The sequence below is a fragment of the Polistes canadensis genome, unplaced genomic scaffold, assembly GCF_001313835.1.
Source record: "Polistes canadensis isolate GaletaPanama2010 unplaced genomic scaffold, ASM131383v1 scaffold_4, whole genome shotgun sequence".
Lineage (NCBI taxonomy): Eukaryota > Metazoa > Arthropoda > Insecta > Hymenoptera > Vespidae > Polistes > Polistes canadensis.
Window position 1 is genome coordinate 2,201,106 of NW_014569551.1, and position 27,966 is coordinate 2,229,071.

The following is a 27,966-nucleotide window of genomic DNA, read 5'->3' on the forward strand; positions in this document are numbered from 1 at the left end:
TACAAGTTAATATATATATATTTATATAATAATATAAATATATATATAAATAATTGTGTAAAAGAGAACTAAAATATTTGCATGTCCATCTTACATTATATCAAATCCAGTGTTTCTCACATTCGATTAGGATTTTTAGAAAAACACTGTGTTACGGTATACTGTTTAAGTATGCAGGAATGCATAAATGAGATTTAAAAAAAAAAAAAGAAACATTCTCAATTATCGCATACAATCTGACAAATAAATATATCATATTGTATTTTGTTATACGCATGGTGGTTTTGATAATGCATAAAAGAAAATGAAAATTGCATTATTTATCATTGCTATAAAATTAATAAAAAAAGTCTCTATACATATATTTACGTATATCTCATCCGATTACAACAGTTTATATTTTTTCACAGATTACCTACATAAATATAAAGTACATCTCATATTCCAAAAGTTAAAATATAGTTTAAATATAATATAAAATGTTCCTACAGAGATTTCCAGGTAGACAGTATTTTCAATTTTCATTATTATGTAAGTTCCCATATTTGTGTAACATTGCTTATGACTTTTTCTGGATCATTTTTATGGAACATAAAGTACCCTTGAATTTGCGCAGGACTAACGTTTCTCTTTTGAGCCATCACTTCGTTAGCAAATTGTTTCGCCATATCATTCGTTACGTTTTCAGGCGATTTATAAAATCTCAAAAACATTTGTTCGACTTGAGAACCACTGCACCAACCTAGTAAAATATTTTACATTAATTATTTTTCTATTCTGAGTTTTAATACTTGAATATTTAGGTATATACATTAATCTTTGAATATGTACCAATATATTCTTTGACGTCAACTCTACCAGGTCTCACAAGAGCAGGATCTAAACGTTCCAGATAATTGGTTGTCATAAATAAAATTCTTGCTTCAGTAGATGCAACGCCATCCAAACAATTCAATAGACCACTAAACGTAACTCTGTTTAAACCATCGTACGCTGCTTTAACTGTAATTACAATCAAAAGTATAATGTAACATGTTATATATATATATATTCAAAGTCATAATTAAATTAATATTAGAATAATACTACCAATTTTACCTTCCTTAGATTCTTCTCTACTAGTAAATGCAGCATCAATATCTTCAAGAAGAATAATTGTTTGTTGCGGAGCAACTGCTAATAAATGATTTAATCTATCATCTGTTAAGCCACGTTCGGACAAATTTAAGACACATATACCACGTTCTAACTCTCCAGCTAATGCAGTTATGAAAGATGATTTTCCACACCCTGGTGGACCGTGCAATAAATATCCTCTCCTATATGGAATCCCTAAATATAAAAACGAGTAAAAGATCAACATTTTTTCTTCAGAATAAAATGCTTAATTCTCTTTTTACCTCTATCACTATACCATGAAGGGGTACTAATAAAATCTTTACAATCATTTAATATCCTTTCAGATATTCCAGCATCTAAGACTACTGATGTTAACGGCCTTTTCTTTTTAGGATGTCCAAATTGTCTCCACTCACTGCCCATCGCAACATACATTATAGTTTTTCCTTCATGCTCCTTTAAAGCCATTTGTCTAGCTATGAAAAAAAAATTTATTACTAAATTCTTATTACTTTAATGGTTTAATAATTGTAATATAGGAATTCAACCTTCTTCAAGAATATTAAAATATAAACTTCTGTCTCTTCCGAATGCTGTAAGCTGTACTGTTTCCCATGGAATACCCATGTGCAAATCTAATGTTTGTTGTTCTCTTGTTCTTTCAACTCTAATCCAATTACCTCGATAGCTGTGAGTTAATCATTTATATTAATAAATTCCATGATCAATCATATTATTGAAACTGATGAATTTTCGAGGAAGAAATTACTTACTTAAAAAAGTGAGTTCCGATGCTAGGTATGAATTCATATTTAGTTTTAATTTGACCAGTTTCTTTTTGTTCAAAGCTCGTTTCAACAGACAAATGTTGCGTTCTAGTAGCACCTCTATGTGTGATCCATTGCAAGAGCCATTGATAACTTTTGTCTCGACATGGAACTTCCAAAGTAATCATATAATGTCGCCTTTATCATATAAGATTACTAAAGTATCATATAAAAAAAAGTCAACAATATAAAATTTAATTTTTATTACAATATTACCTAAAGAATATCATGCCAGCCTGCATTCCTTTTCTTAATATAGCAGCTCCAGCTCCTACGCCAAAAAGACCGAAACCGGCACCAAAGTAAGGATTCTCTGATAGAGTATGAATGTAATCGACTATTGTCATTTTGATATACTGTATTGTCCAATCTTAATTGAAGACACTAATTATACATATATTACTTGTTTTATAACTGAGAAATTATTCTATTATAGGTTATTTACAGTATTCACAGATTTTTCTTTCAAAAATAATATATTTTAATATAACAATGACAAACTTTTCTAATTGCTGTATAATATTTCAACAATGTATTTAAATATAATGTGTTGTATAACAATTGAAAAATACTGTTTATATAAAATATAAATTATAATATTAATCAGTCGAGATAAAACGTTGAATTGTAATGAAAATAATTCTACGATGTACTATTTCAATGATTCAATAGTATTTACGTAAAACGAAATGCATCAATGATTCCGTGTATCTACGATGTAATTCATCAAAGCATTCCTATCATTGACGAATTATTTTGTAGATACTATAAATCATTGATGAATTATTTCGTAGAATTATTTTCATTTAACTGATTATTAAATCATTTATTACGATCGACACAGTAAAATATTTGTGTCATATATATAATCATTGATCATTATTAAATTAAATATTATTCAATACTAACGCATACGTCATGTGAGTGTATATATGTGTGTTCAACACATACACATCCGTCCATTTTACGTAGAATTTCTGTGTATTCTGAAGTGACACGTGCGATACGTGGATTGGTCATTATTATAAATGTCTTCTCGATAATTAATACAGTTTTTAATCAACATTTAAGGGTATGCAACATATTCCACAATTGTTTGTATTATAATATTTCTTAAATAGTTATTTTTCTGATATGCATATTTATGGTGTATACTTTGATGGTGTCAGTTTTGAAACAACAAATTTTCATTTATTTATATAATTTTGTATTTAAATATTTGTTTTCTATTGAAAATATAAGATTTTCATAAATATAATTTATATAGGTTACTTTAAGTTATTTATTATTTATTTATTAATGTAAGTTTTCTTCACAAACAAAGGACTTAACCTCTACATTGTTTGATGTGTTTATAAACGTATAAATAATTTTCTAATTATTTGCAATATATTTTTATAATAATTGAGATTTATATATGATTGATATTATTATTGTTATTATGTTATATGTCTGTTTTAGATGTGGATACTAGTATTTTTTTATTCATTACTTTTGTGCTCAAAAGGATTAAAAGCAGATAAAAAAGTAAACAAATATGTGACAACATTGATTGATGCAAAATGGATGGAAACTCCATTATTTTTAGAAGCAGCTGAATATCTCAATGATGAAAATCCAAATTACTTTTGGAAATTCATCGAAGCATATTCTGAAAATGTTGCGTCCATACAAAATGGTAATTGACAAAATAATCAACATGCTTTATAATTAATTATATTATTTTAATCTGACGTATGTTTTGCAGGTACAGAAAAGGATAATTATGAATTAATTTTGAAGTTAGCTGGGAAGCATTTATCTCCAGCGGAGATTGCGGTTCTTAAATTAGGATTATCATTGCGTATTTATTCTACCCGAGTTGAAATGTTTTTTCAAATGGCAGAAAACAAGAATGTTTCTACTTTAGATTGTTATAACGTAATTGACATCGGTGGGAAATTTACATGTTCCATCTTTGAAGTAAATGAATTAATCGCTAAGGTAATTAAAACAGTTTCATTGAACAACATGTGAAATTGCTACATAGATTGATATGCGAGCAATATTTTCACCAAATTGACACAGCTTTGCGTGTTAAATTATAGTGCAAGAGATTAATGTTCCTTTTATTTTATTTTAAATTTTTTAGGATAAATGGACTAAGAGAGATACTTACAGTATAGATCATTATTATTTGGGATCTCAAAAAACTGATAAAGTTATAATAATGTATGGTCAAATTGATTCTCCAATGTTCATGAACTATCACACGAAATTAAAAAGTATAGCGGATACACACGGAATCAATTATATATTACGTTACTACGTAAAGGTAAAAACGAACTGTAATTTTAGTTAATAAAAAACAAAACAAACTTTGTATTATTCCTCGTATGTATCTTTTAATTACAGGATAGACTAGATAGGAAATTACGGTTATCCGGTTATGGTGTAGAATTACAAATGAAATCGACTGAATACAAAGCTACAGATGATTCAGATATTAAAGATAATACTGGAAAAGGATCTGAAACAAACAATGATGGAATTGAAGAAATAGATGGAATCAACTTCGTGACTTTAAAGTATTTATTAGAATTTATTTGATTGGTATATAATAAAACATTTTAAATAATATTAATAATTTATATCTTTTAGAACATTATATCCAGATAAAAAAGCTGAATTAGAAGAATTACAAACACATTTGCTTGAAACGAGTCATGAAATTGGGGCATTAAAAGTATGGCAGTTTCAAGAATTAAGTCATCAAGCAGCCGAGAGAATAATGAACTCTCCTACGGATGAAGCTCTTAACGTTTTAACAGACATCGCTCAGAATTTTCCTATGCAAGTAAGATTGAATATTTTATTAACAATAATTATCTTCGATACGTATTTCGTATGCTATACAAAAATGTATGTTGTTTTAGGCCAAATCATTGATTAGAACAAAAGTAAATAATGAAATGAAAAAGGAGATGAAATTAAATCAAGAAATATTTTCTGGAAGTTTAAGTATACAACCGACAGACACCGCGCTCTTTATCAATGGTTTATTCTTTGACTTGGAAGCTATCGACGTACTTACACTTCTAGAAGCTTTGAGAGGCGAACTACGTGTAATGGAGGCACTTCATAAAATTGGTAAAATTTAAATAATTTTTTACATATATGATTTTATAAATTTATCTAATAATTATATATTCTTTCTTCTTTTTTGTTTTATAGGATTTAATAGTAAAAAAATGGGGAAACTTTTAGCTCTTGATTTGTCAAGTAATGTAGATAATCAAGAGTTTGCTATGGATATTAGAGACTCAGCTATAATTTGGATAAACGATATTGAAACTGATGTTCGTTATAGTAGATGGTCACCTGCGTTGACTGAACTATTAAGACCAACTTTTCCAGGAATGCTTAGAAATATAAGACGAAATTTATATAATTTGGTAAATTATTTTAATCTTTAAATTAAGAAATTTGTAATTTAAAAAATGTACATATATATTTTGTATTATATTTTCAGGTATTAATCATCGATCCTTTAAACGAAGATTCAATGGCCTTAATTTCATTAGCATCATCTTTATATACATATGTTGCTCCTTTAAGAATAGGATTCGTTTTCATAACTAATTATGATACTTCGGTTACTGGCTTGTTGGATGCGAGCGTTGCAGTGAACAATGCATTCCATTATTTCATAGAAAGCAAAAGTGCTAAGGAAGCATTAGAATTTCTGGTATAATTTTAAATAATTCATTGATTAATTGTAATTAGATTTTATTATTTAAAATAATCAAGTAACACGAATGAATTTATTTCAGTTAGGATTGTATATCGGATCTTATCCCATAACTGTGGACATTGTTAAACAAGCTATAAGAAAAATAGATTCTTCTGCTAATATAAATTACATTCTTAGCGAAGAATCAGAATATGACGTCGGTCGTCATTTAGCTAGCGATTTTGTTAAACGATCTGGTTTTAAAAAATTCCCCCAAGCGTTACTTAATGGCGTACCATTACCGGCTACTCGATTAAATGCTGATTTATTTGAAGAAGCAGTATTAAGTACTATTGTAGCGCAAACACCTGCCTTACAGAAAGCAGTTTATCGTGGTGAAGTTACACAAGGAGACGATGTTATTGACTTTATAATGAATCAACCGAACGTTATGCCACGGTAATATACTACGCTTAAGATTGTCTTAGAAAATAAATAAAACTATACACTATTTTTATAGATTAAACGAACGTATCTTGAAAATAGATAAAAATTCTTGGTTGAATTTAATTGGAACAGTTCCCAAAGATAACGATTATACTAAATGGACTCCCCAAGATGCATCGTCCTGGCTCATGGAAAAAATGCAATATTTATTTGTATCTCGTCGAAGTAGTTTGCATCATTTATATTCATTCTGGATCGTAGTTGATTTAAAATTAAAGTCGTCTAGAAAATTGCTGCAGGAAGCTGTTATTTATATAGTATGCCAATGTTTTACATAATTACTTTAAAGTTTATAAAAATTTCTTCCTGAATAAGTATTGTATCTAATTAAATCGTATTTTATATAGGAATCAAATCCAGATGCAAGAATAAGCTTAATCATCAATAATAATGATGTTGATTTTGAATATGATTTAAACAGAATTGCACTTGCTGCTTTAAATTCATTGCCCACAGATAAAGTTTTACAAGTAATGCACAAAATAGTCAAAGAAGACTTTGAATCCCTTGCAGAGGTTGGTTCAGAATTTGTATTTTTTAGAATATAGAATATATCTTTAAATATTTAATAATATTGCAGTATGAGTCAGTTAACGAACACTTGAAAGATCAAGACAAGTTATTAGAGTTCCATACGTACTATGCTAAACAAGTTTTAGGACTAGAAAAAGGAGCCGCAACTGTTGTATGTAATGGACGAATGATTGGCCCCTTAGACACTAATGAAGAATTTACCAATGAAGATTTTTCACTTTTGGAACGATTTAGTCAGAGTACATATGGAGATAAATTATTTAAAAATTTAATTAAATCTCCGTCTGAGGATGACGATGATTATGGTAAAAGCATATTATTGTTTTTATATTTATTACGGTCATTGGAATAGAAAATTACTTTAATTGTTCTTAAATGTAGAAAGAACTGATATTACGGATGACATGATAATGAAAATCACTTCACTCTTGGTTCCACGACCACAAACACGTAGTCGATTCGAAGTACGTTTTCATGGAGATGAGCATAGGTAACTAATAATAAATATTACAGTTTTCTTCTGTTGTTGTTAATTGTTTTTTTTTATATAATTACAAACATTATATTAATTTTTCAGCGTTATAAAACTTCCACCTGTAAATCCTGATGAAGTAACATTTGATTTAATTGCAATTGTTGATCCGGTGTCACGAGGTGCTCAAAAATTAGGTCCAATTTTGAAAACATTACAACAAACATTGAACTGCCAAATTAAAGTATTCCTTAATTGTTTAGATAAAAATAGCGACATGCCATTGAAAAGGTAAAACAATCGTATATTATTTAACATTTATTTTATATACTGATGGTTTTATAAATTTTATTTCAGTTTCTATCGTTTTGTACTCGATCCTGAACCGCAATTTACTGCAGATGGACACTTAAATGGCGCTATAGCTAAATTTACTAAACTTCCTACTTCGTCGCTATTAACGCAATACATTCATGCACCAGAAAATTGGCTGGTGGAAGTAGTGCGAAGCGTTTACGATTTAGACAATATTAAATTAGACAATGTTGCAATAGGTGTTCATAGGTATAATTAAATAATATTTATATATTTATGTTTTTTTCTATAAATATCCGGGGATGTATAAATTTGTAATTATTATTGTTTAGTGAATTCGAATTAGAACATTTATTACTCGAAGGCCATTGTTTTGAAGCAGTAATGGGAAATCCACCGAGAGGCTTACAAATTACATTAGGAACTGAAAAACAACCGGTAATGGTTGATACTATAGTTATGGCAAATTTAGGATATTTCCAACTTAAAGCGAATCCTGGAGAGTGGCATTTACGACTAAGACATGGACGTTCAGCAGAAATATATGATATTACTACCGTCGATGGACAGGATGTTATTCAAGATGGCAATAACGTCAAAGTTTTAATAAGTTCTTTGAAAAGTCATGTTCTTAAAGTCAAAGTTTCCAAAAAACCGGACAAAGCTAATATGGATTTACTTTCGGATGATGATAAAAACTCTGGCATATGGAATTCTATTTCTAGGTATATATAAATAATATTTAATTTTAATTTCTTTTAAAAAAAAAAAAAGTCTCACATATCTACTGTTATAATTGATATCAGTAGGAACACAATGCTATTCAGTTATCTTTGAACTTTAATTTTTATTTATTCTCTCCTTTTTTTAGCTTTTCGAAATTTTGGTAAGCTTTTCATTACTATGTAGACAAACACACATTTAAAACGTAATGAATATATTCTATCATCTTATTTCTTCTTTATTAAAACAAATTGAAATTATAAAATGATTATATTGAAAATATTTTCTTTAAAGCTTCATTTTTTTTTTTTATATTAGGACATTCACTACAGGAGATGAAAGCGAAGATCAAGATGACAAATTAAATATATTCTCACTTGCCTCTGGTCATCTCTATGAAAGATTCTTAAAGATTATGATGCTGAGCGTTATCAAACATACGAAGACTCCTGTGAAGTTCTGGTTTTTGAAAAATTATCTCTCCCCTACAGTCAAAGTAAGTAAAATATTAAAACATTTTTATTATCAAAAATTGTATTCATTTATCTAAATAATATTTTATGAATAGGATTTCTTACCGCACATGGCGAAAGAGTATGGTTTCGAATATGAATTAGTGCAATATAAATGGCCACGTTGGTTACATCAACAAACTGAAAAGCAACGAACAATTTGGGGATATAAAATATTGTTCTTGGATGTATTATTCCCATTGAACGTTAAGAAAATTATATTTGTTGATGCTGATCAAGTATGAACGAAAATTTGATTATTTCCTAATTGTTCAATCTAAATTATTTACTTCGCTATCAAATTTTGCTTTTCTTTTTAGGTTGTAAGAGCTGATTTAAAAGAATTGGCAACTTTAGATCTTGGTGGTGCACCATATGCTTACACACCATTTTGTGATAGCAGAAAAGAAATGGATGGTTTCAGATTTTGGAAACAAGGATATTGGAGAAATCATTTACAAGGCCGTTCTTATCATATTAGTGCTCTTTACGTAGTAGATTTAAAAAGATTCCGTCGTATTGCCGCAGGTGATCGATTAAGAGGACAATATCAAGCTTTAAGTCAGGATCCTAATAGTTTATCCAATCTCGATCAGGTATTTAAAACATATATATATATATTAATTAATTTAATAGAAATAATTATTTTAATAATAAATTTATTACTTTAGGATTTACCTAATAATATGATCCATCAAGTAGCAATAAAAACATTACCACAAGACTGGTTATGGTGTGAAACATGGTGTGACGATTCATCTAAGAAATATGCCAAAACTATAGATTTGGTTCGTATCATGAACTATGTGTAATTGGACTATTTTATTAATAGAATTTATAATAAGAATTAAATTTCATATTTCAGTGTAACAATCCAATGACTAAAGAAGCAAAATTGCAAGCTGCAATGCGTATTTTACCTGAATGGGTAGGATACGACGAAGAAATAAAAACCTTACAGCAAAAAATTGAGAATGAAACTAGACAAATGGAAAAAGAAGATAATGGTACGTATAGTATAGGATTCGTGAGGAAGTTAGTTGACCGAAGGTCCTGGATAGTTCAGTGGTTAAAGCGTTCATCCAGCAAGTGGAAGACCCAAATTCAAGTCCTGAACACAATTTTTTCATGAATCCTACGATAATAATAAAAAATACTATATAGGGTGAATACTTATTATAATTTATTTATTTATTTCAGAATCGACGACTGAAGATCATACGAAACATGAAGAATTGTGAAGTTAGATTAATGAAATAGAACAAATGATATTTAGTTTATAACTTTTTCGATTATTCTAAAAGAAGGAAAAAAAAGAAATGAAATGAAATGAAAAGAAAAGAAAAGAAAAGAAAGAAGAAAAAACTATTCTCTACTGTCTGAATCAATAAGTATACAATTATCCGAAAACACAATCGATTGTGCCATTTTAAAAAAAGAAATTATTCATCTTTGTCTTCTGTGATTAATATTTATCATGATACACGGTAATTCTCTATCATAAAGGGCAGATATTTACAAATTAATGATAATGTGCAATAGATTATCAAAAATGAATTATTTGGCATTACCATATCTATGGTAATGTGATATACAAATAATTGAATTTCTCGAAACGATAAAACAATACATAATACTTTCTTTTGCACGATTAATGCGAAAGAGAACGACGATGTTCAATGGATATACATTCAAGAGAAAAGTAAATCTTACTTTTTCAGTATTCTAGCTAAAATATGGACATGGGACGCATAGTCCACAAATGTTGTCGAAAAACTATTGTGATTTTTTATTACCTATATATATTATAGTCGTAAACAATAAACTTGTATCGTTTGTAAAATATGTTTTGCAGGATTTTCATTACGAAGATATGCAATTATTTTCTATAATATTATACACACACACACACACACATTCCTATCGTGTTAAAGCAAGATATCTAATTTCCTATTTAAAAATTCCACCAATTTTCTGTAAAACAAAAATTCAAATACCAAAAGTGTGTATATTTGTTATGTCACATTACCATATTATACATTTACGATATATTACAGAAAAATTTTTATGCAATTTTTGTACGATCTTGTGTCAAAACTATGTTTTTTTTTCTGTCTCTCTTTCATTGTTTTATTTTTATTAGAACTTTTAAGTGTTTTTTCGATTATTAAAAATAGTTTTTATTTGAACACAAGGAAGTAACATTTATTTTCAAATTATCAGGAGACGTATTTACAAATACATACACAAATATGATTATTGATAATGATCTATTCGCGAGACATCTCTGAAGAACATTTGCTGTCACAATTTGTAAATATTTATTTACGTAGACCGAGAATCAATCGGATCGGATCGTGATAGTGGATCGAAATTGATTTAAAAATGCAAATATTGTGCATGACTGATAACGGACTTGTATCATCATTTTTTGTTCTCGAACGATATCGGACAATGATATTAGATTTGGTCATCTCATAATGTCAATTAAAGCTTTTCTTTTGTCCGATAATAAATACAATCCGAAAAGACACAAGAGATGGCAGATAAAATGGACAATGATATTTTCCGTTGAGTTTGTCTGTTGGATATGTTTCTTCAGTAGACTCTTAACTGTTCACATTTCTTCAACATCATTTGTTTTGGGGGTTTTATTCAGAAGGTATTCTAGAAGAAGATATTCGGAAATCTATGAATTATGGAGAATAATATGCAGAACGAGAACAACGAGTAAGTCATTTTTATATGATTTTATTATTTAATATAGTTACATAAAATTCTGTGGAAATTTATGAGAATGATAAGCGATGACGATGACAATGAATTCTAATTAAAAAATTAGAATTAAAGTATATAGTTAAAAAGCTGTAGAAAAGTCCGATTGATATATGTTTAAGTATGATTATTTCACTCTTATTTTTCGAATAATTATTGAATTATTTTATTATTGAAATAAGAAATAATAAATTGCTCCTAGAAATAGCAATAAAAAAAAGCTATTATAACAGGATAAAGTTCTAATAAAAAGAGGAAGAAGAAGAAATAGGAAAAAAGTAAAAAACAAAAGAACAATATAAAACAACAATCAAATATATATCTATACATATAATATAAAAAGTATATTATTATTTATATTAAATATATAAATATTTATATAATTATTTAAAAAATATTTATTGGGTTTTAATAATTTGTATAAATAATATAAAAATATTTTATAAATATTATGTATTAATCAATAATTTAATAATGTTCATTGAAGATATCTTAAAACAAGAATTTGAATTTCGCGCATGTTTGCTAACTTATCGATCGAGTAAAGGAATCCGACGTTTGGAATCTTAACGGAATGAACCGATTTAATCCGATTTTATCCGATCTTCGAGTTCAATCCTCTTTCCCATTGGTTTTTTCGTAGTTCTTTTATTGAATTGATGTAGTTATAAGTATGATCTAATTTATTTCCTTTGATAATTATTTAATGTTACAATGTGATTTAAAAGGGAAAAGAAAAAAGATAAAGGTAATTATTTACACGTGAGAGAAATAAAGAAATCAAAAGAAAGAGATAGTAGTAATGGATCGAGAAGTGGGAGATCGATAGATCAAAAAGAATCTGTTAGAGAAGGGATACATATATATATATTGTTATAAGGAGAGTGGTTTTCAATTCCTTTTAGTCGTACGTTCCGCTTTGCAGTTAATTTCAAAAAAAAAAAAGAAAACAATTATTTTAGTAATCAGGAAATTATTTTATTTAGTCTATTACGATGTTATTGTAACATGTATTTGTCATGTTATCCTCATTTGAGAAAACACCAAGAAGGTTTTAATCTTATTATTCTTAAAAATAATTAAGAAAAAAAAAAACGATCTCATTCAGTTTATTAATAAAATATTATTTACGTTCTTTTAAGAAATGTTGTTATTTTGTTGTATTTTTCCAGATGTATAAAAGGGAACAAATATATATGTATAACAATTAAATATTTATTCATAATTAATAATCATGAAGAGGAAGCTCATGCAATTTTTTGTTAATTACAAGTACCCCATAAAATATATCACAAGAAGACATATCCCTGAAGATACGTCAATGAAAAGTTGAGAACCGTTGGGAATGAGTTGAAAGCAGAAGAAAGATAGGTATTAAGAAAGAAAGAAAGAGATAGATAGATATATAAAGTGTTAGTGGTGGGAGGTAGAAGAGGAGGATTCAGAGTTAAGTTATCTGTTAAAATAAACTGTTCGTGCTATACGCACGTTCAAGTGGCCGAAAGAAGCTATGCAGTGGGTAGAATTTGTTGTTTATTTGAGAAGTGACCACTACGGTACAATATTATCATCTCTTCTTCAATCGTTTAACGGATACTACGAATCGGTGTCCAAATATTTCCAAACAATTTCTTTTCCTTTTTCATCCTTATCATCTTCTTTCACTTTCCACCACGTCATTCCACCTCTTTTTTCTACTTTCTAAAATTTTTTTTTTTTTTGGGGAGGGGTATTATTTTTATTTTTATTTTTCATCCTCCTTCTTCTTATCCTTTAAATCTCCTGTATATGTATATATATATATTTATATAAATCTAGAAAATTTCCTGTCTAGCAAGGACACGTGCGCGCGTAGTTATCCTTCGATAAAATCATCGTCTACCATTTAAACAATTGTATTGTCGTCGTCGTCGTTTACTTCTTCTTCTTCATCATCATCCTGTTAACTGTATCTATTTTATTCGAGTCTTCTACCTATCATGGACAACGAGAAGATTAAACTGTGAGTTTATTAACTTTCTATCGTATTTTTTTCACACTTCGAATATAAACAATACGATATTTTTTCCGTGGGATTACAACGAAACGAATATTTTCGTCAGTGAGTAGTTTTAGAATTTAAATGAATTTTTACGATTTTATTATTTTATCATTTTATTATTATCGTTGTTATTGTTGTTGTTGTTGTTGTTGTTGTTATTCCGTTTTTTCTATTTCTTCTTTTCTTGTTTTTACTACTTACAATCATTACTATTTTTCTATTCTTCCTTTAATTTTTATTATATTACACAATATTTCTCATTCATCCTATTTTTTTCTTTTTTAAATATACCATTATTACTAATAATCTTTTCTTCATCTTTTTTATCCCTATTTCTTCTTTTCTAGTTAACCATTACTACTATTACTATGTTTCTTTTTCTGTTTCATCTCTTATTACTATTACTATTATTTTCTTTCATTATTTTTTTTTTTTAATTTTCTATACTACTTTTCTGTCTTTTTTTTTTTCACTCTTTTATTCTCTCTATTCGAATATTATATCGCGTAACTGACGAGAATAAGTAAGCAAGTATATATGTATAAATCGTTAATATTATCGCGTAAAATTAATACATTTATGCGTTTAATCGTCCTTCTACTTTCTTACACCCATCACACAAGTCTTATCAGAGATATTGTGCATTACGCTACAATGTCTTGGAAAATGAGAGAAATCAAATGGTCAATATTTATCAATCATTATCCCTTTTTACTACATATTCGTAGTGTACGCAATGAAAGGAATGAAAAAAAAGAAAACAAAGAAAAGTCACGTGGTATTTTTATTCTATCTTTCATTAAAAAAAAGATAGATCGAGGTAAAGTAGATTATGTTATTCATGGAATGCAATGTTTCGAAAAATTTTGGAGCAATCAAATGCTTAATTCAATTTATCGATATCGTTTTAGTGCATACTTGTTCAATGAAATGACTCAAACAAAAAAAAAAAGAAAACTCGCGCACCTTGTAATTTTTTATTGAAATAAAACAGGTCGGCAAAGTAGATTATAAATACAGTGATCGAAAAAAGAAAAATATCTTTTCGCAAATTTATAATATTTTTATATATATAATCCTCTATATAAAAGTTTGTTAATCTTTAGCGAATATTTTTATAATTTAAATATATTTTTCTTTCAAGTGTCTGAAGTGTTGAAGTAAATTACAAGCATTGCAATGCATACTTCAACTTTGGACCCTAAGAAATATTTTTAACAGCTTTACAAAAAATGTAATCCATGTCAATACTTATGTTTCGTATTGTACGTATACATACTTCAATGAAAAGAATGAAAAAAAAATATGTAATTTTTATGTAAAACAAAATTTACATTGGTAATGCAAGTTGCATATATGTCGAAAAATAAGTTAATAATTTTTAGGAAAAAATGAGAATCATTATCAAAGGAATTTATAATAATACGTATTGAGGAAATTTGTTAATCGTGTTACACAAGTACACCCTGTATATATATATATAAGTACTTATACGTATATAACGGTAATCGAGAGCGACGTTGGGTCATATACCTTAGTTGCTTGGAAATCACGGAAAGTTGACCTTGAAACACTTTCCAACTTTGAAATATCATGTTCTTTTTTTCTTCATTCCTTATTGAGGAATCCTTTACACATTTTTATAATTAACCACAAATTGGAAGTTGGAAATTTGATCTCTCTTTCTCTCTCTCTCTCATTATTGATTTACAGATTTGTAACCAAATACTTCGGTTTTATATAGTTTTATTGTCAGGTATTAAATACTTCGTTGGAAAGATCAATTAATTATTGATAATAATCATAGTGATTATTCAAAGTATTTACGATATAATGTAATACATTTATTCGATGTCATGGAAATGTGCAATTGATAAATGATTAATGTATCTTGTTTTTTTTTTTTATTTATTATGTTTGTTAGTTTCTTTGAGTTATAGGATTGAATAATTGGCATACTTTTTAAATTAAATTAAATTTAATTTAATTTATATTTCATTTCTTTTATATGTTGGTTTATTAATTTGATTTTATTTTAAGAAATGACATAGATAGAGTTTTATGTAAAGCAAACAAAGAATGCTATTTTCTAATCTACCAAGAAAAATTAATTATTTATATTTGTGTGCGCGTGTGTATGTATGAGATTAGAAAGATTTGCGATCGTTGATGATAATAGACACAATAATAGATACGAAATAGACAATGACAAATATCTTTTTATATATTTGCTTACCTGTTTCGTTTCGGTAAAAACATTGTGACAATTTGATAATAGATATTGATACGTTGAGAATAATCTCTTATCGTTCGATAAGAAAATGATACAATACTTGTAATATCGTTGGATATATAATTGTATTATTTTCAATATTTAAAACGATTTTAATAAATTCATTGTATTATATTTCCTCCATTATATTCAACAAGTACGAATATTCGTATAATTTAAATGAATAGTTTCAGCAAAATCTCGAGGATGTGATGCATACGTTAAAAAATAATAATAATAATAATAATTCATTTAGAGATTGTATTATTTTGTTTTCTCTAATATGAATGCCGGACAAACAGAGATAAAAGATCGTTCGTCGTATCAACACGGTAGAAGGAAGTTTAACGATGCGCACTGTTAAACAAGCGATACGCAATAACGAGTATGCCCTTCCTTTTGTAGTTGTCCTCATCGTGACAAAAATTTTAAATCTTTACTTAGTAAGAGAAAATATGACACTTGACAAAAATGTTGATGATTACGTTCGATGCATAAGATAATGATCTTTGATTATATTCTAATAAGTGCAATTTCGCGATCGCTAATTATTTTGCTGGTCTAATCATATTTTTCCTCTAATCATAATAATTGTAATTGTTTCAATCGAAAATTGTAATTTTGCTTCCTGTGAAAAAAAATAGAAATTCTTATATCGAAATTTTTTATTAGTTTTTTAGTAAGTTTAATTTTGATTGATTACTTCTTTACACAATTATAATAATTTGTTTGCATACTTTAAAATAATAATTTTCGAAAATGTAGATATTTATCGAACTTTCGAGGACTCTTGGAACGCGAAAATATGTCATTTATAATACCACGTGGATCGTATTGTACAACTGCCACGTATAATTAAGATTTTTACAAACGATATTGTGTGTTTTCCTCGTTATTAAAATGACTACTCATCTTTTTGTTATTACAAATCTCATTCTCGTAAAATACATTTTATTTTTAAATTTATTTTTTATTAAACACATATTATAAATCATTGATAAACTATTTCACGAATTAATACATTAGTTGTAACTTACGAAAAATAATACGAAAAATCATTAGATCATTAAATCATAGGAAAAACTTAGATCTTTTAATGTTACAATGTTGGTATACATAACTAACACTATTTGTATAATCATGATAAACGTGTCACGATGTTATCAGTGATAATTGAAATGTTATGCTTATCGGATTTTATTGATTCTTTTACGTATTTTATTAATTGTAAGTAAGAATAATCTTACGAGTTTCCGTTTAGAAAGATTTAAAAATGATTTGGATACAAATATTCACATATGTAATACTTACGACTTTTCAAAATTTATTTCATACAGAAACATAAATCCCATTTACGTTCTAATTGTAAGTCATAACAGATTATAAAGTCGTTTTGATTTATTCGACTCATTACATAAATTAAAAATTATGTTCGCCCAACGTATTCCATTATATTACTTAATTGGTTTATTCTTTTTTTCTTTTTAATTTTAATTTTAACGTTTACCAACGAAAGAAAAAAACAATTAAATTTTATCCGTAGCATTACGAGTATAAAAGTATTAAAATAATTTATGAGATCATCATATTTAAAAATAATTTTTTACCAATCGTTTTTCTATTTTCAAGATGGAAGAAACAACTAAATTTATTTTGCAAAAAATAAAAAAATAAAAATCTTTTTATATAACTTTGTATTCTTTAAAAATAATGTGTAAACACTTTATAATATCTAATCATTTTAATAATCATCGATTCATTCCTTATGCTCATTTTACTTACTCATATTCTTAAATTGTATTTGATTAATCAAGAAAATCATTTAATCGTGCAAAATGTTAACGATTATTTCAGATTTAAAGATACAGCTATCTACGGTTATGGAACAAGTATACCTCCTAATAATAATGAATCCGAAGATGAGATATCATCGAAGAAAGTGATATTCTGCGTTCATGGAAAACTATCTGGTTGTTGTACCATTGTTAAAGGAATTGACGAAAATGCGCCGCCCGATTCTTCCAGTAAGATTTATTCATTTTATTGAAGTTATTTTAAAATAAAATGTTTAAGGAAAAAACGTAATTAACATATAATAAACGTACGTAATAAAATGTCTACTACGTTTCAAATTAATCTCATTCAAATGCCGACATTTATTAAGGCAACACAAATCAATATTAAAATGTATATATATCAATCCGGAGAAAAAAAATATATTAGGAAAATTATTTCCAGTATTACCAGAAGATCATTGTCATCGAGAAAGAAATAAAGAAATTGACAAGAAAGCCCGGAAAAAGCTTTTACTTGCGAGTGCTCTATGCGTGTTCTTCATGATAGCTGAAATAATCGGTAAATTATCATGCATATCATGCATATTTCTTCCTTCTTCTTTTCGTACACATATTAATAACGTTTGATACATAAATATTTCATTATAATGAGTATATTGTAATTAAACAGGTGGTGTACTATCTAACAGTTTGGCCATAGCTACAGATGCAGCACACTTGCTGACCGATTTCGCATCATTCATGATTTCTCTATTTTCAATTTGGGTCGCAGGAAGGCCTCCAACAAGAAAAATGCCATTCGGTTGGTATCGTGCGGAAGTAAGTATCAAGTAATAGACGGTATAAACTTTTACTTTCTCTAAAGAACACTAGTTTTATTTTTAATTCTACACGAGTTATTATTCACGATATTTTTTTCTTGTTCATTTTATTAAGTTCAATTTTTAATTTAAATATGATTTTTTGCGTATGCAGGTGATAGGTGCATTAACGTCGGTCCTGTTGATATGGGTTGTCACTGGGATTTTATTCTACCTCGCTATAGAAAGAATAATTAACAAGAATTTTGAATTAGACGTAACTGTGATGTTAATTACTTCTGCAGTTGGTGTTGCGGTAAATCTAGTGTTAGTGATATTACAAAAATAATTATATTATTAATTAATATTTATAAATTTTTATTCTCGGACGATATTATTTAAGACATTTTTCAAAGCATAATCATTTTTTTTTGCAATGCACTTGGTTGAATAATCCAATAACTCTTACCACTTTAAATAGCACACTTATTTGTGGTAGTATTATTTAATAAAATAGCATGGAGATGTTTGATATGATAGTTATTGGGCCTGATATATTTAAGATTCGTGACTTTTAACATTTGTTATAGAATGGGTCTAAGTTTGCATCAGCATGGTCATACTCATGGTGGACATAGTCATCATGATCACGATGATCATGATATGAAAAAGATAACAGACATAGAAAATATGTCACACAAGGATGAACACAAAAATATAAACGTTCGTGCTGCGTTTATACACGTTGTAGGAGATTTTATTCAAAGTATAGGAGTTTTTATTGCAGCGTTAGTTATCTATTTTAAAGTTAGTATTATATTATATTTTATAATATTTGTTTTTTTTTTTATTATTACAATTGAAATATTAAGGTTATATTATTTTGATTATTATAATTTTTATTCTTATGCTTGTTTTTTTTTCTAGCCAACGTGGAACATAGTTGATCCTATCTGTACTTTTCTATTTTCGATATTAGTCATGCTCACGACCGTGGCAATTATTAAAGATGTTATGAACGTACTTATGGAAGGAATGCCTAAAGGATTCGATTATTCTCAAGTTGAGAATACGTTCATGCAAATCGAAGGTGTTGTGAAAGTACACAATTTGCGGATTTGGGCTCTTTCACTCGACAAAACCGCTTTGTCAGCACATTTAGCTATAAGTAAGTTTGCAAAGACGTTAATGTTATTACGAAAAGACAACGACATCAGATTTTTGTCGTTTTAACAAAAATAATTAATCTACTTTAATCTTAATGAATGGGTTTACCGATCACAAGTTTATAACTGTTATTTATTTGATCAAAACAATTTATGTGAACTTTTCCTTCTTCTCCTTTTTTTTACAGAACCTGGTACAAGTCCGCAAAATATTTTACGTACAGCCACGAGAAACATTCACGATACTTATAATTTCTTCGAGATGACGTTACAAATAGAAGAGTTCAACGAACGAATGGAAAACTGTGAACAGTGCAAAGCTTTAACACAATGAATATCATCGTTTAAAATTAATATCATGGTATTTTTTCCATGTTGTATGACGAGCTTCGACATCGATAAATATTTCTTTTTCTTCGTTTTTGTTTGTTACATGAAAATATTAAAGTAAAAGATATGAAATAATAATAATAATAAGATAAATTATAAGAAATTATAGTTCAATAAGTGAACATTAATTGAGACCTATATATTTATTTTACTATGGGATCTCAAAAGTAATAATAATATTTCGATCTTATTAGATATATTCGTGTTTCTTATATTGAATATAATAATTATAATTATAGTCATTATTATTATTATTATTTATACGTCTCAAAGAAGAAAAAGAAAATGCAATGCACGGAATTTCGATAGCAATAATCGAACTTAATTGTGTTAGTTCCTAATAATATAATATATTAATGGTGCATAAACGATGGTGCTCTTAAATCTTGCGAATGGTACATTAATACAAATAAAAGTTAATTTTTTCAATCGACGATATTTTTAATTGATCGTATTAGAGTTTGCATCAATATAATATTGAGAATATCTTACTATTTGAATTAATTAATATTTCAAGTATTTAAGAAGGTACAAAAGGAACTAGTTTGTTATAAAAGATACCAAGAAGGTAGAAACGAAAAACTGATAACAAAATACTGTTCAAATACTGTTACAATACTTCATCATTAAATTTATCATTGCAAAGATTTAGTATACTATAATTCTATAATATTATCGTATAAAAGTCATATTATATTATATTGTTACAACAATAAAATAAGTTTAATATAATAAGTCTTGTACAAAATCGGATATATATATATATATATTAATAAAATATATATAATGTTATACTTCCGCAAATGCATTTTATACGAAAAAGTTAATACCTTTACGATTATCTAATTTTTGATTATATTATATTACTACAACATAAAAAGACTGTACAAAATTATATGTATAATGTATTATGTTAATATTCATGCAATTTATATGATAAATTAAATATGATAAATAATTAGTTACCAAAACAAAAGAACTTTATTTTATACATATACATGATGAAAATAAAAATAAATGTCAAAGGACAGAAGATTAATATCGCTACTCTCATGTGGACCTTGCGCACTTTATTAATGCTTCGGAAATCCATATATCTTGCATTACAAAATAATTCATGTATAAGATAATTTGAAGAAAATAAATGTTTACATAGAAATTGTTACACGTGCGTTAGAGTTTTTGCTTGAAAATATATTAATTAAATTACCTATTAATAGATTTACTACTTTTATATATACGATAAAGAACTTTAAACGTCACACTCTATTCAATATTTTGACGTCTTTTCCAATATTCACTGGAAATTCAGATTTTCTGGTAGTCATTTTGAAACTGCCCACCCGGTATAAAAGTATTAAAATTGTTTTCTCGAGTCGCAAAAATGAGAGAATTGTAACAGGAAAGCATGATGATACAGGAGCTACAAGAAGTGGCACGACAAATAGTACGCTCTGTCGCCGCTTGGAGCGCTCATCGGTCGGTAAAAAGATTTGTGATCCGATGGTAACCTACCCTTGACACGGTCGGTAAGTTATCGAGGGTAAGTTACCATCGGATCACAAATCTTTTTACCGACCGATGAGCGCTCCAAGCGGCGACAGAGCGTACTATTTGTCGTGCCACTTCTTGTAGCTCCTGTATCATCATGCTTTCCTGTTACAATTCTCTCATTTTTGCGACTCGAGAAAACAATTTTAATACTTTTATACCGGGTGGGCAGTTTCAAAATGACTACCAGAAAATCTGAATTTCCAGTGAATATTGGAAAAGACGTCAAAATATTGAATAGAGTGTGACGTTTAAAGTTCTTTATCGTATATATAAAAGTAGTAAATCTATTAATAGGTAATTTAATTAATATATTTTCAAACATTTAGATATTTTTTATTAACTTTTATGGACTATTGTTATTGATGAGAATTTATAGAGAGAGTCTGTCATTATCAATATATATATATATAATTATAAATTTTTATTATATATAGTTTAAAAAAGTAAACTATATATTTAATTTATAAATGTGTTAGATGGACTATATTGGGCGCATAATTATGATTAACATTCCATTTACATTACTTCAGAAAGTTTGAAAAATTGTTTATTGTTGTTGGAATTAAAATTTTAACAATAAATATATAAATTTAAAAATTTATTTAACACATATATGTGTGTATCAAAAAAGTGATGTGTAAATTTAACTTGTTGCTACACGAAACTTATAAATTCTATGGCGATGCTACCAACAGTGCAAAGAAATTCATTGGAGTAGGTTGTTATATTAAACGATTAGTTTTGTGTTACATTATGTTAGTTAATCAGTGAATATTATAAATTATAAATAATTTCTTATGTGTAATTGCAAAATATGACGTTAGTATATTTTATTATTTAGATTAATATTGCGTATTCGTATATGTATTGTTTAACCTTGCTTTCTAATTCGTTTTATAGGTTATGTGCAATGTTTTTTATTTTGTGTATATATTTTACTTGGTATATATTTCTCTTATTATCATTTTCTAAAGCGATCATTGATGCAGAAATAAAATAATTGTTTATATGATAGGTTGCTATGCTACGTTCTCTACTATTTATATATATATATATATATATATATATATACAAATTATTTTTCCAAATAATTTATAGAAGTATGAGGTTCTACTATACTGGCTTCAATGCAAGCCCATTGTTCAGAAATGAAGATGACACCTCTATAGTATTAGATCAATTAACAGAAGTTCCTTTTCCTGGTGTTACAAATATGGAGATTAGTTGGAATTATTTTCTCCTTTGGAAAGATTTTGAGTTGTATATTACAGGAAAAGTAGGCAGTGATGATGACAAGAAACCGTCTGAGTTACTGCAAATTCCCAAACCTTCTGAAAGGTAACGATAATGATTCTGTAGAAGTAAACAGTGAATAATTATATTACTTTGAGTAGTATTAAAAATTGATTTTAGTCTAGATGTAAAATCGTTAGTGCTGGAAGGGAAAGCATAATAATTTCAACAACAAACAATGAAATCTGGCAATACCGTTTTTATGAAAAATCTTGGAAGAAAATTTCTAATTGTATTAACATTAATGAAGAATCGGAAGATGAATATCCTATCAAAATATCACAAGGAGGGTGTACGGTAATTCTTACAAATTTAGGTAAAATATTAGTGACTGCAATGTTGGTCATATATGACAAATCACGGTTTCTTCTATGATGCCATGGTGGTCATTGGTAACGAGAGTGCTTAAATATTTACAATTGTAAAAGTTGAATGAAAATTTACAGTAAGTGCATTTTGAACATTACTGCTAATTAGAATATATTTTGAAATAAAAAGTGCCTCATTGAACAATTACAAATTTTTATTAGAATATCAAAAATGAAAGATTAATATCTATGAAATCTTGAATAATAAAGATACTACTGTGGCGTCCTAAGCGAAACATGTGAATTCGATATGGCAGTCAAAGTGTTAACAGAGATTTACATTTATTTTCAGGGCGTATTTTTAATATTCCTATTTTGGTAGAAATGCCAAAAAGGGTTAAATTTGTAGATTTCGCTTGTGGTTTTGATCACACAATATTGTTAGCGAAAAATGGGGATGTTTATTCTATGGGTATGGGAACGTATGTATTAAATTGATAAAATTTATTATTTTAGCATAATACATATATATTAATCAATTTTAAATATTATGAATTACAATATATCATAGTCGTGGTCAATTAGGACACGGTGATTTGGAAGATTGCGACGAGCCACAATTAATAGAAGCACTGGCTGGTCTTAACGTAGTGCAAATATCTGCTGCAGGTTGGCACAATGCTGTTATAACAGATCAAGTAACTAATCTAATTAATAGTACATGAACGCGATTTATGAAAGAAATCGTAAGATTTTTCTTTCTACAAATTAGGGGGATCTTTATACTTGGGGATGGAATGTTAACGGAGAATTAGGTATACCAAACGGAAACACCAAAGTCGTAGCAATTCCTACAGTAATAAATTTTAAAAATGATCAAGAAGAACTCATAGATGTAAACGTAAAAAAAGTACAATGTGGAAATACATTTACCATATGTATGACTGGTTCGTACGATTTTATTACGTCAATTTAATATATCCTTAATGCACGTTTTTATAATTGATTTATTCGTAATAGATGACAAATCGTTCTGGGGTTGTGGTTCTAACAAATATGGACAATTGGGACAATCACGGAAAAAAATTATGAATTCTAGCATTTTTTTTTTATTAGACATTCCGTTAGATCGTAAAAATATCATAGACTTTAAATGTCAAGAATGGGGTACGATGATATCGACAAAACAGATTTCTTCTATAACATAATATCTTTATATAATATTAAATTAAAGTAAGGAAAAATAAAAATTAATTTGTATAATCATTATTCTTTAAGTTACTTATGCTATATTATAAGTAAGAATGATACATAAAATTCGCCAACAACTATATCGTCCCACGGTGAAGTTCAAAAACAGCAACAGCTTCGTTCGATTCTATCAATGGTAAAATAAAATTCCGTTCATTCGAGATGATATCTTCGTCCGGTAAAGAATTCGGTGGTTGTGGTGGATATTCTTTTTCTGATTCCTCCTTTAGACGTTGTAACTTTTTCGTACCTTTCGTACTTTTCTCTAAAAAATCATATTTCCTATAACGTGTATATTAATTTTTTTTTTATATAATATTATTTACAGAATAACGATGTACTTGATGTAACTTTTCTAATCTTTTTGCTATCCTGTTCTTCGACTTTTCGCAAACTGTTTCGAAGTCGTATATAAAAATGTTCAACGTTTGAATCTGCCAGTCGAACTGGACGAGGTTTTCGAAAACTAAAAGGTAAATTGTCAACCTGTATCTCAATCGGTTCCACAAATACCGCATAAACGAGAGCGTAACGTACTTCCCCGGCGTACCTGTCAAGAATGTTAATTAAAAAATATTTAAAGCTTCAAAAAGAGAGAAATAAAAAAAAAGAAATATACTTCATATTAATTGCATAATTAAAATTTGAACTATATACTAACATGTCGTACGTGGACCGAATAATTACGTCTAAAAGTATTTCTTCCTCATTCCAGTTTTTTTCTGTCAGAGTTTGCGTTCTCTGGAAGAAAAAAGAAGAAAAGAATAAAAGAACCGAAAAATATTGTACGATAGATAATTAAATATAATTCGTCATTTTGTAATAAATGTCTAAAGATTTTTCTTACCGATTTCAAATCCCTTAGCGAGGATGAATCGTGTTCTTGCGATAATTTTCTCTCTTCCTCTTCCATTTCCGATTTCATCTCTGCATCACCAAACCTAATTAGATTCCAATGAGGAATCTTTTCACCTTGAACGATTTTCTTAGCAGTCTCGGTGAATATTACTTCCATTTTATTGAAGAACTTTTCGCGCGAACATTTTGCATCTAAAAAATATGACCCAACTGTTTGAACACATATATATATATATATATTATATATTATATAGTTATATATATAGTTGACGAGTATAATAATTGATTTTCTAATTATTATTTATTAAAAAAATTTACCTCGAATCAATTGCATTTCTCCTACTAACCAGCTGATAAAGATGCAACGTGAATAATCGTCAAAGGTGTCATTGTTTCGAAGTATTTGTAGAGCTAAAATATCCAGGAACCAAAATGTCGCTAAATTTGTTTCATAATCTACGATACCAAGAAAATTTCCTAATATTCTAAAAATAAATGAAATTATTAATAATACACATGCACTAATATTTATTTAAATATATTCGTATAAAATTAATTTGCAATCTTACTCGATCATACATTGCGGCTTGAAATTATCAATTTTTAATAATTTCCCAATAGTATCGTTGACAAAATTTGGTAACGTGCTCATATATCTAACGGAAGAAGAGTTTGACGATCCAATGGACGAATTAGTTTCTTCATTTTGCATCGTTATCAATTAACGAACGGATCACAGATATATTCTCGATGGTTGGATATAATAAAAAGACAGAGAAAAAGAAAAGAAATAATATAAAATTTACAAAAAAAAAAAAAAAAAAAAAACGGACACAAAGTGAGCAAATAGGAATCGCACTGAAAAAAACGTCCGACTTGTTTTTTTTTTTTATTCATTGATTTTATTCATTTTTTTTTCCATATTTTGTTCAATATTTTCAGAAAATAACACTCCAAAGCGAAAAAACCGTATATTTTCACCAATCCCAATGTGTGTATAATATATATATATTATACTTCTCATATATAATATATATGTATATATATATATTTATATATATAATGTATACTTTTATACTTTATATATAATAATATTATGTAGAGTAGCGCACACTTTAGACTGTTATGTATCGATACCTTTTATAATATTTTATCGATAAATTACAAATATTGAAAAACATGAAACAGACACAGCCGGGCCTTAGACACGCGGATTTCGGTTTTTAATGAGAGATTATTTCACGGAAATATCGTGGAAAAAGGGTTCCTTGCGATAAGTCTGATTCTTCTTCGAGAAGACAAATGCTTTTTCTTTTTTTTTTTTTTCGTTTCATTTTCTAAAGTATAAAGAAAATAACGCGATAAGATTGTCAAATATTGCGAACAGAAAAAAATTTAATATCTTCTTTATATAAAAAAAAACAAACTGTGGTTTGTTTATTAAAATTTGATTTTTCTTTTTCGAGAAGACGTTTTACAATCAAATCTTCTCTCATAGGTATTAAAAAAACAAGAAATAAAGAAAATAAATCTAAAGTTAGAAGAATAAGAAGAAGAACCAGGCTGACTAAGAGAGTCCAACCAATCGCATTGTCCCCATAGACTTAACTAACAACTATTATATGATATAATCCGATAATCCGTGAGTCCTGGCACGACTGACTTTTTTTTTTTATTTATATATTTTCACACCGAAGTCAGAAAGGCAATACGCAGTTATGAACTTACCTAGTACATTTGTAATGTGTTTCTGTGTACGCTTATGTTTTGTATGTGTGTGTGTGTGGATGTGTGAGTCTGGATGTGGGTGGTTGGTTGTGGTTGTGGGTGTGTGACATTTTAAACTATTTTTTTTTTCTTATCCACTTTTGTCATTCTTAATATCTTTCTCGTACCTTTTTCTTCGTCGTTCTCCCTCACATTCTCACTTTCTTTCTATCTTTCATTTTCAATATGTCCTCGCAAATATATCTTTCGTATTTTTTTTTTTTTTCTTTTTTTTTATATATATATTTTTTTTTTTTTTTTTTTTTTTAATTTTTTTAAGCCGCTTCTCGACGTCCCCGTTTCTTTCGAGTTTACAAAAAAATCGTCGCGAAAATACGACAACGATTCCAGTGGGAAGAAGTGTTTAATACGTGGAGAGAAAGAACTGCGCGCATATGTTTTTTATGTGTGTGTGTGTGTATTTGTGTGAGAGAGATTATGCATGTAAGTATGTTACGTATTGTGTGTGTATGTTCTGAAAAGAAATTATTTGACAATTTAACAAAGATTAAAAACTAAGAAAAGAAAAAAGAAAAAAAGAAACCAAAAATCAGACAAAAGATTCTAGTTTTTGTGTGTGTGTGTGTGTGTGTGTTTTTTTTTTTCCGGAAGAAAATCTTTTTTTTTTTACAGACGCGGCCAATGATAAGTAACAGAAATATTTTTTTTTATGAATGACGGCGATGAGAGAACTGGTTTCTATGGAAAATAAAATGACAATACAAAGGAAATATTATAATGATATGGGAGTTATAATGGTAAAGCTTTTTAATAATTTAAACAAAATATTTTTTTACATTTATAATACTTCTCCGAGATACTCCTTCTCTCGATCATTAATTTCTTTTTTCTTTAAACAAATTGATGATCGACGATTTTCAAAGTTCCTCGGAGATAGCTAAAATAAAACGAAAGATGAAAATTAATATTTTCAATTGATTTTATTGAAAATAATACAACAAAAGGTCTCAATA

The 27,966-nt window shown here is 27.8% G+C and overlaps 5 protein-coding genes across 12 annotated transcripts; 3 read left to right on the forward strand and 2 right to left on the reverse strand.

The window, feature by feature from the left end:
* Positions 1 to 370: 370 nt before the first annotated feature.
* LOC106787652 (mitochondrial chaperone BCS1) lies at positions 371 to 2,514 on the reverse strand. Its single transcript, XM_014750212.1, has 7 exons — positions 2,163 to 2,514; positions 1,893 to 2,084; positions 1,668 to 1,807; positions 1,401 to 1,595; positions 1,099 to 1,332; positions 832 to 1,002; positions 371 to 742 (listed from the first exon to the last, which is right to left on the reverse strand). The coding sequence occupies exons 1-7, from the start codon at positions 2,291 to 2,293 to the stop codon at positions 528 to 530; spliced, it is 1,278 nt and encodes a 425-aa protein (XP_014605698.1). The 5' UTR covers positions 2,294 to 2,514; the 3' UTR covers positions 371 to 527.
* A 259-nt stretch (positions 2,515 to 2,773) lies between these two features.
* LOC106787548 (UDP-glucose:glycoprotein glucosyltransferase) lies at positions 2,774 to 10,566 on the forward strand. Of its 2 annotated transcripts, XM_014749979.1 has the most exons (24): positions 2,774 to 3,018; positions 3,408 to 3,624; positions 3,694 to 3,929; positions 4,078 to 4,260; positions 4,341 to 4,513; positions 4,587 to 4,782; positions 4,862 to 5,075; positions 5,160 to 5,380; positions 5,458 to 5,673; positions 5,759 to 6,117; positions 6,179 to 6,422; positions 6,513 to 6,680; positions 6,746 to 7,004; positions 7,081 to 7,189; positions 7,277 to 7,462; positions 7,529 to 7,735; positions 7,819 to 8,211; positions 8,358 to 8,372; positions 8,528 to 8,705; positions 8,778 to 8,960; positions 9,042 to 9,317; positions 9,393 to 9,509; positions 9,587 to 9,728; positions 9,922 to 10,566. In XM_014749979.1, the coding sequence occupies exons 2-24, from the start codon at positions 3,408 to 3,410 to the stop codon at positions 9,960 to 9,962; spliced, it is 4,533 nt and encodes a 1,510-aa protein (XP_014605465.1). In that variant the 5' UTR covers positions 2,774 to 3,018; the 3' UTR covers positions 9,963 to 10,566. The 2 variants fall into 2 exon arrangements, with proteins under 2 accessions (XP_014605465.1, XP_014605472.1); XM_014749986.1 differs by lacking the exon at positions 8,358 to 8,372 and having other exon boundaries at positions 2,776 to 3,018.
* Positions 10,567 to 12,752: 2,186 nt separating this feature from the next.
* LOC106787559 (zinc transporter 2-like) lies at positions 12,753 to 20,023 on the forward strand. 4 transcript variants are annotated; one of them, XM_014750016.1, is made up of 9 exons: positions 12,753 to 12,867; positions 13,331 to 13,498; positions 17,664 to 17,833; positions 18,048 to 18,164; positions 18,276 to 18,424; positions 18,581 to 18,732; positions 18,996 to 19,212; positions 19,333 to 19,573; positions 19,760 to 20,023. In XM_014750016.1, the coding sequence occupies exons 2-9, from the start codon at positions 13,476 to 13,478 to the stop codon at positions 19,903 to 19,905; spliced, it is 1,215 nt and encodes a 404-aa protein (XP_014605502.1). In that variant the 5' UTR covers positions 12,753 to 12,867; positions 13,331 to 13,475; the 3' UTR covers positions 19,906 to 20,023. The 4 variants fall into 4 exon arrangements, with proteins under 4 accessions (XP_014605502.1, XP_014605485.1, XP_014605511.1 ...); XM_014749999.1 differs by lacking the exon at positions 12,753 to 12,867 and adding an exon at positions 12,914 to 13,052; XM_014750025.1 differs by lacking the exon at positions 12,753 to 12,867 and adding an exon at positions 12,914 to 13,015.
* A 1,660-nt stretch (positions 20,024 to 21,683) lies between these two features.
* LOC106787745 (ultraviolet-B receptor UVR8) lies at positions 21,684 to 24,375 on the forward strand. 3 transcript variants are annotated; one of them, XM_014750389.1, is made up of 7 exons: positions 21,684 to 21,809; positions 22,614 to 22,853; positions 22,934 to 23,124; positions 23,469 to 23,598; positions 23,688 to 23,814; positions 23,889 to 24,063; positions 24,137 to 24,375. In XM_014750389.1, the coding sequence occupies exons 2-7, from the start codon at positions 22,618 to 22,620 to the stop codon at positions 24,322 to 24,324; spliced, it is 1,047 nt and encodes a 348-aa protein (XP_014605875.1). In that variant the 5' UTR covers positions 21,684 to 21,809; positions 22,614 to 22,617; the 3' UTR covers positions 24,325 to 24,375. The 3 variants fall into 3 exon arrangements, with proteins under 3 accessions (XP_014605875.1, XP_014605857.1, XP_014605866.1); XM_014750371.1 differs by lacking the exon at positions 21,684 to 21,809 and adding an exon at positions 22,129 to 22,229; XM_014750380.1 differs by lacking the exon at positions 21,684 to 21,809 and adding an exon at positions 22,190 to 22,334.
* On the reverse strand, positions 24,210 to 27,526 carry LOC106787760. Of its 2 annotated transcripts, none has more exons than XM_014750401.1 (6): positions 25,795 to 27,526; positions 25,544 to 25,710; positions 25,215 to 25,417; positions 25,029 to 25,108; positions 24,709 to 24,917; positions 24,210 to 24,632 (listed from the first exon to the last, which is right to left on the reverse strand). In XM_014750401.1, exons 1-6 carry the CDS (start codon positions 25,935 to 25,937, stop codon positions 24,445 to 24,447), a joined length of 990 nt encoding a protein of 329 aa, XP_014605887.1. In that variant the 5' UTR covers positions 25,938 to 27,526; the 3' UTR covers positions 24,210 to 24,444. The 2 variants fall into 2 exon arrangements, with proteins under 2 accessions (XP_014605887.1, XP_014605896.1); XM_014750410.1 differs by having other exon boundaries at positions 24,564 to 24,632; positions 24,694 to 24,917.
* Positions 27,527 to 27,966: the final 440 nt, after the last annotated feature.

Excerpts from the sequence above, each read along its gene's own strand:
- LOC106787652 (XM_014750212.1), bottom strand. The coding sequence starts at position 2,293 with ATGACAATAGTCGATTACATTCATACTCTATCAGAGAATCCTTACTTT. Across the intron at positions 1,808-1,892 it reads ATCGGAACTCACTTTTTTAA|CTATCGAGGTAATTGGATTA; the intron begins GTAAGTAATTTC and ends ATTAACTCACAG. Across the intron at positions 1,333-1,400 it reads TTCATGGTATAGTGATAGAG|GGATTCCATATAGGAGAGGA; the intron begins GTAAAAAGAGAA and ends TTTTATATTTAG.
- LOC106787548 (XM_014749979.1), top strand. The coding sequence starts at position 3,408 with ATGTGGATACTAGTATTTTTTTATTCATTACTTTTGTGCTCAAAAGGA. Across the intron at positions 5,674-5,758 it reads AGGAAGCATTAGAATTTCTG|TTAGGATTGTATATCGGATC; the intron begins GTATAATTTTAA and ends AATTTATTTCAG. Across the intron at positions 9,729-9,921 it reads AATGGAAAAAGAAGATAATG|AATCGACGACTGAAGATCAT; the intron begins GTACGTATAGTA and ends TATTTATTTCAG.
- LOC106787559 (XM_014750016.1), top strand. The coding sequence starts at position 13,476 with ATGGACAACGAGAAGATTAAACT. Across the intron at positions 13,499-17,663 it reads GACAACGAGAAGATTAAACT|ATTTAAAGATACAGCTATCT; the intron begins GTGAGTTTATTA and ends CGATTATTTCAG. Across the intron at positions 18,425-18,580 it reads TCGGTTGGTATCGTGCGGAA|GTGATAGGTGCATTAACGTC; the intron begins GTAAGTATCAAG and ends TTGCGTATGCAG.
- LOC106787745 (XM_014750371.1), top strand. The coding sequence starts at position 22,192 with ATGGCGATGCTACCAACAGTGCAAAGAAATTCATTGGA. Across the intron at positions 23,599-23,687 it reads TATTCTATGGGTATGGGAAC|TCGTGGTCAATTAGGACACG; the intron begins GTATGTATTAAA and ends AATATATCATAG. Across the intron at positions 23,815-23,888 it reads ATGCTGTTATAACAGATCAA|GGGGATCTTTATACTTGGGG; the intron begins GTAACTAATCTA and ends TCTACAAATTAG.
- LOC106787760 (XM_014750401.1), bottom strand. The coding sequence starts at position 25,937 with ATGCAAAATGAAGAAACTAATTCGTCCATTGGATCGTCAAACTCTTCT. Across the intron at positions 25,711-25,794 it reads AAGCCGCAATGTATGATCGA|AATATTAGGAAATTTTCTTG; the intron begins GTAAGATTGCAA and ends ATTTATTTTTAG. Across the intron at positions 24,918-25,028 it reads ATTCGGTCCACGTACGACAT|GTACGCCGGGGAAGTACGTT; the intron begins GTTAGTATATAG and ends CATTCTTGACAG.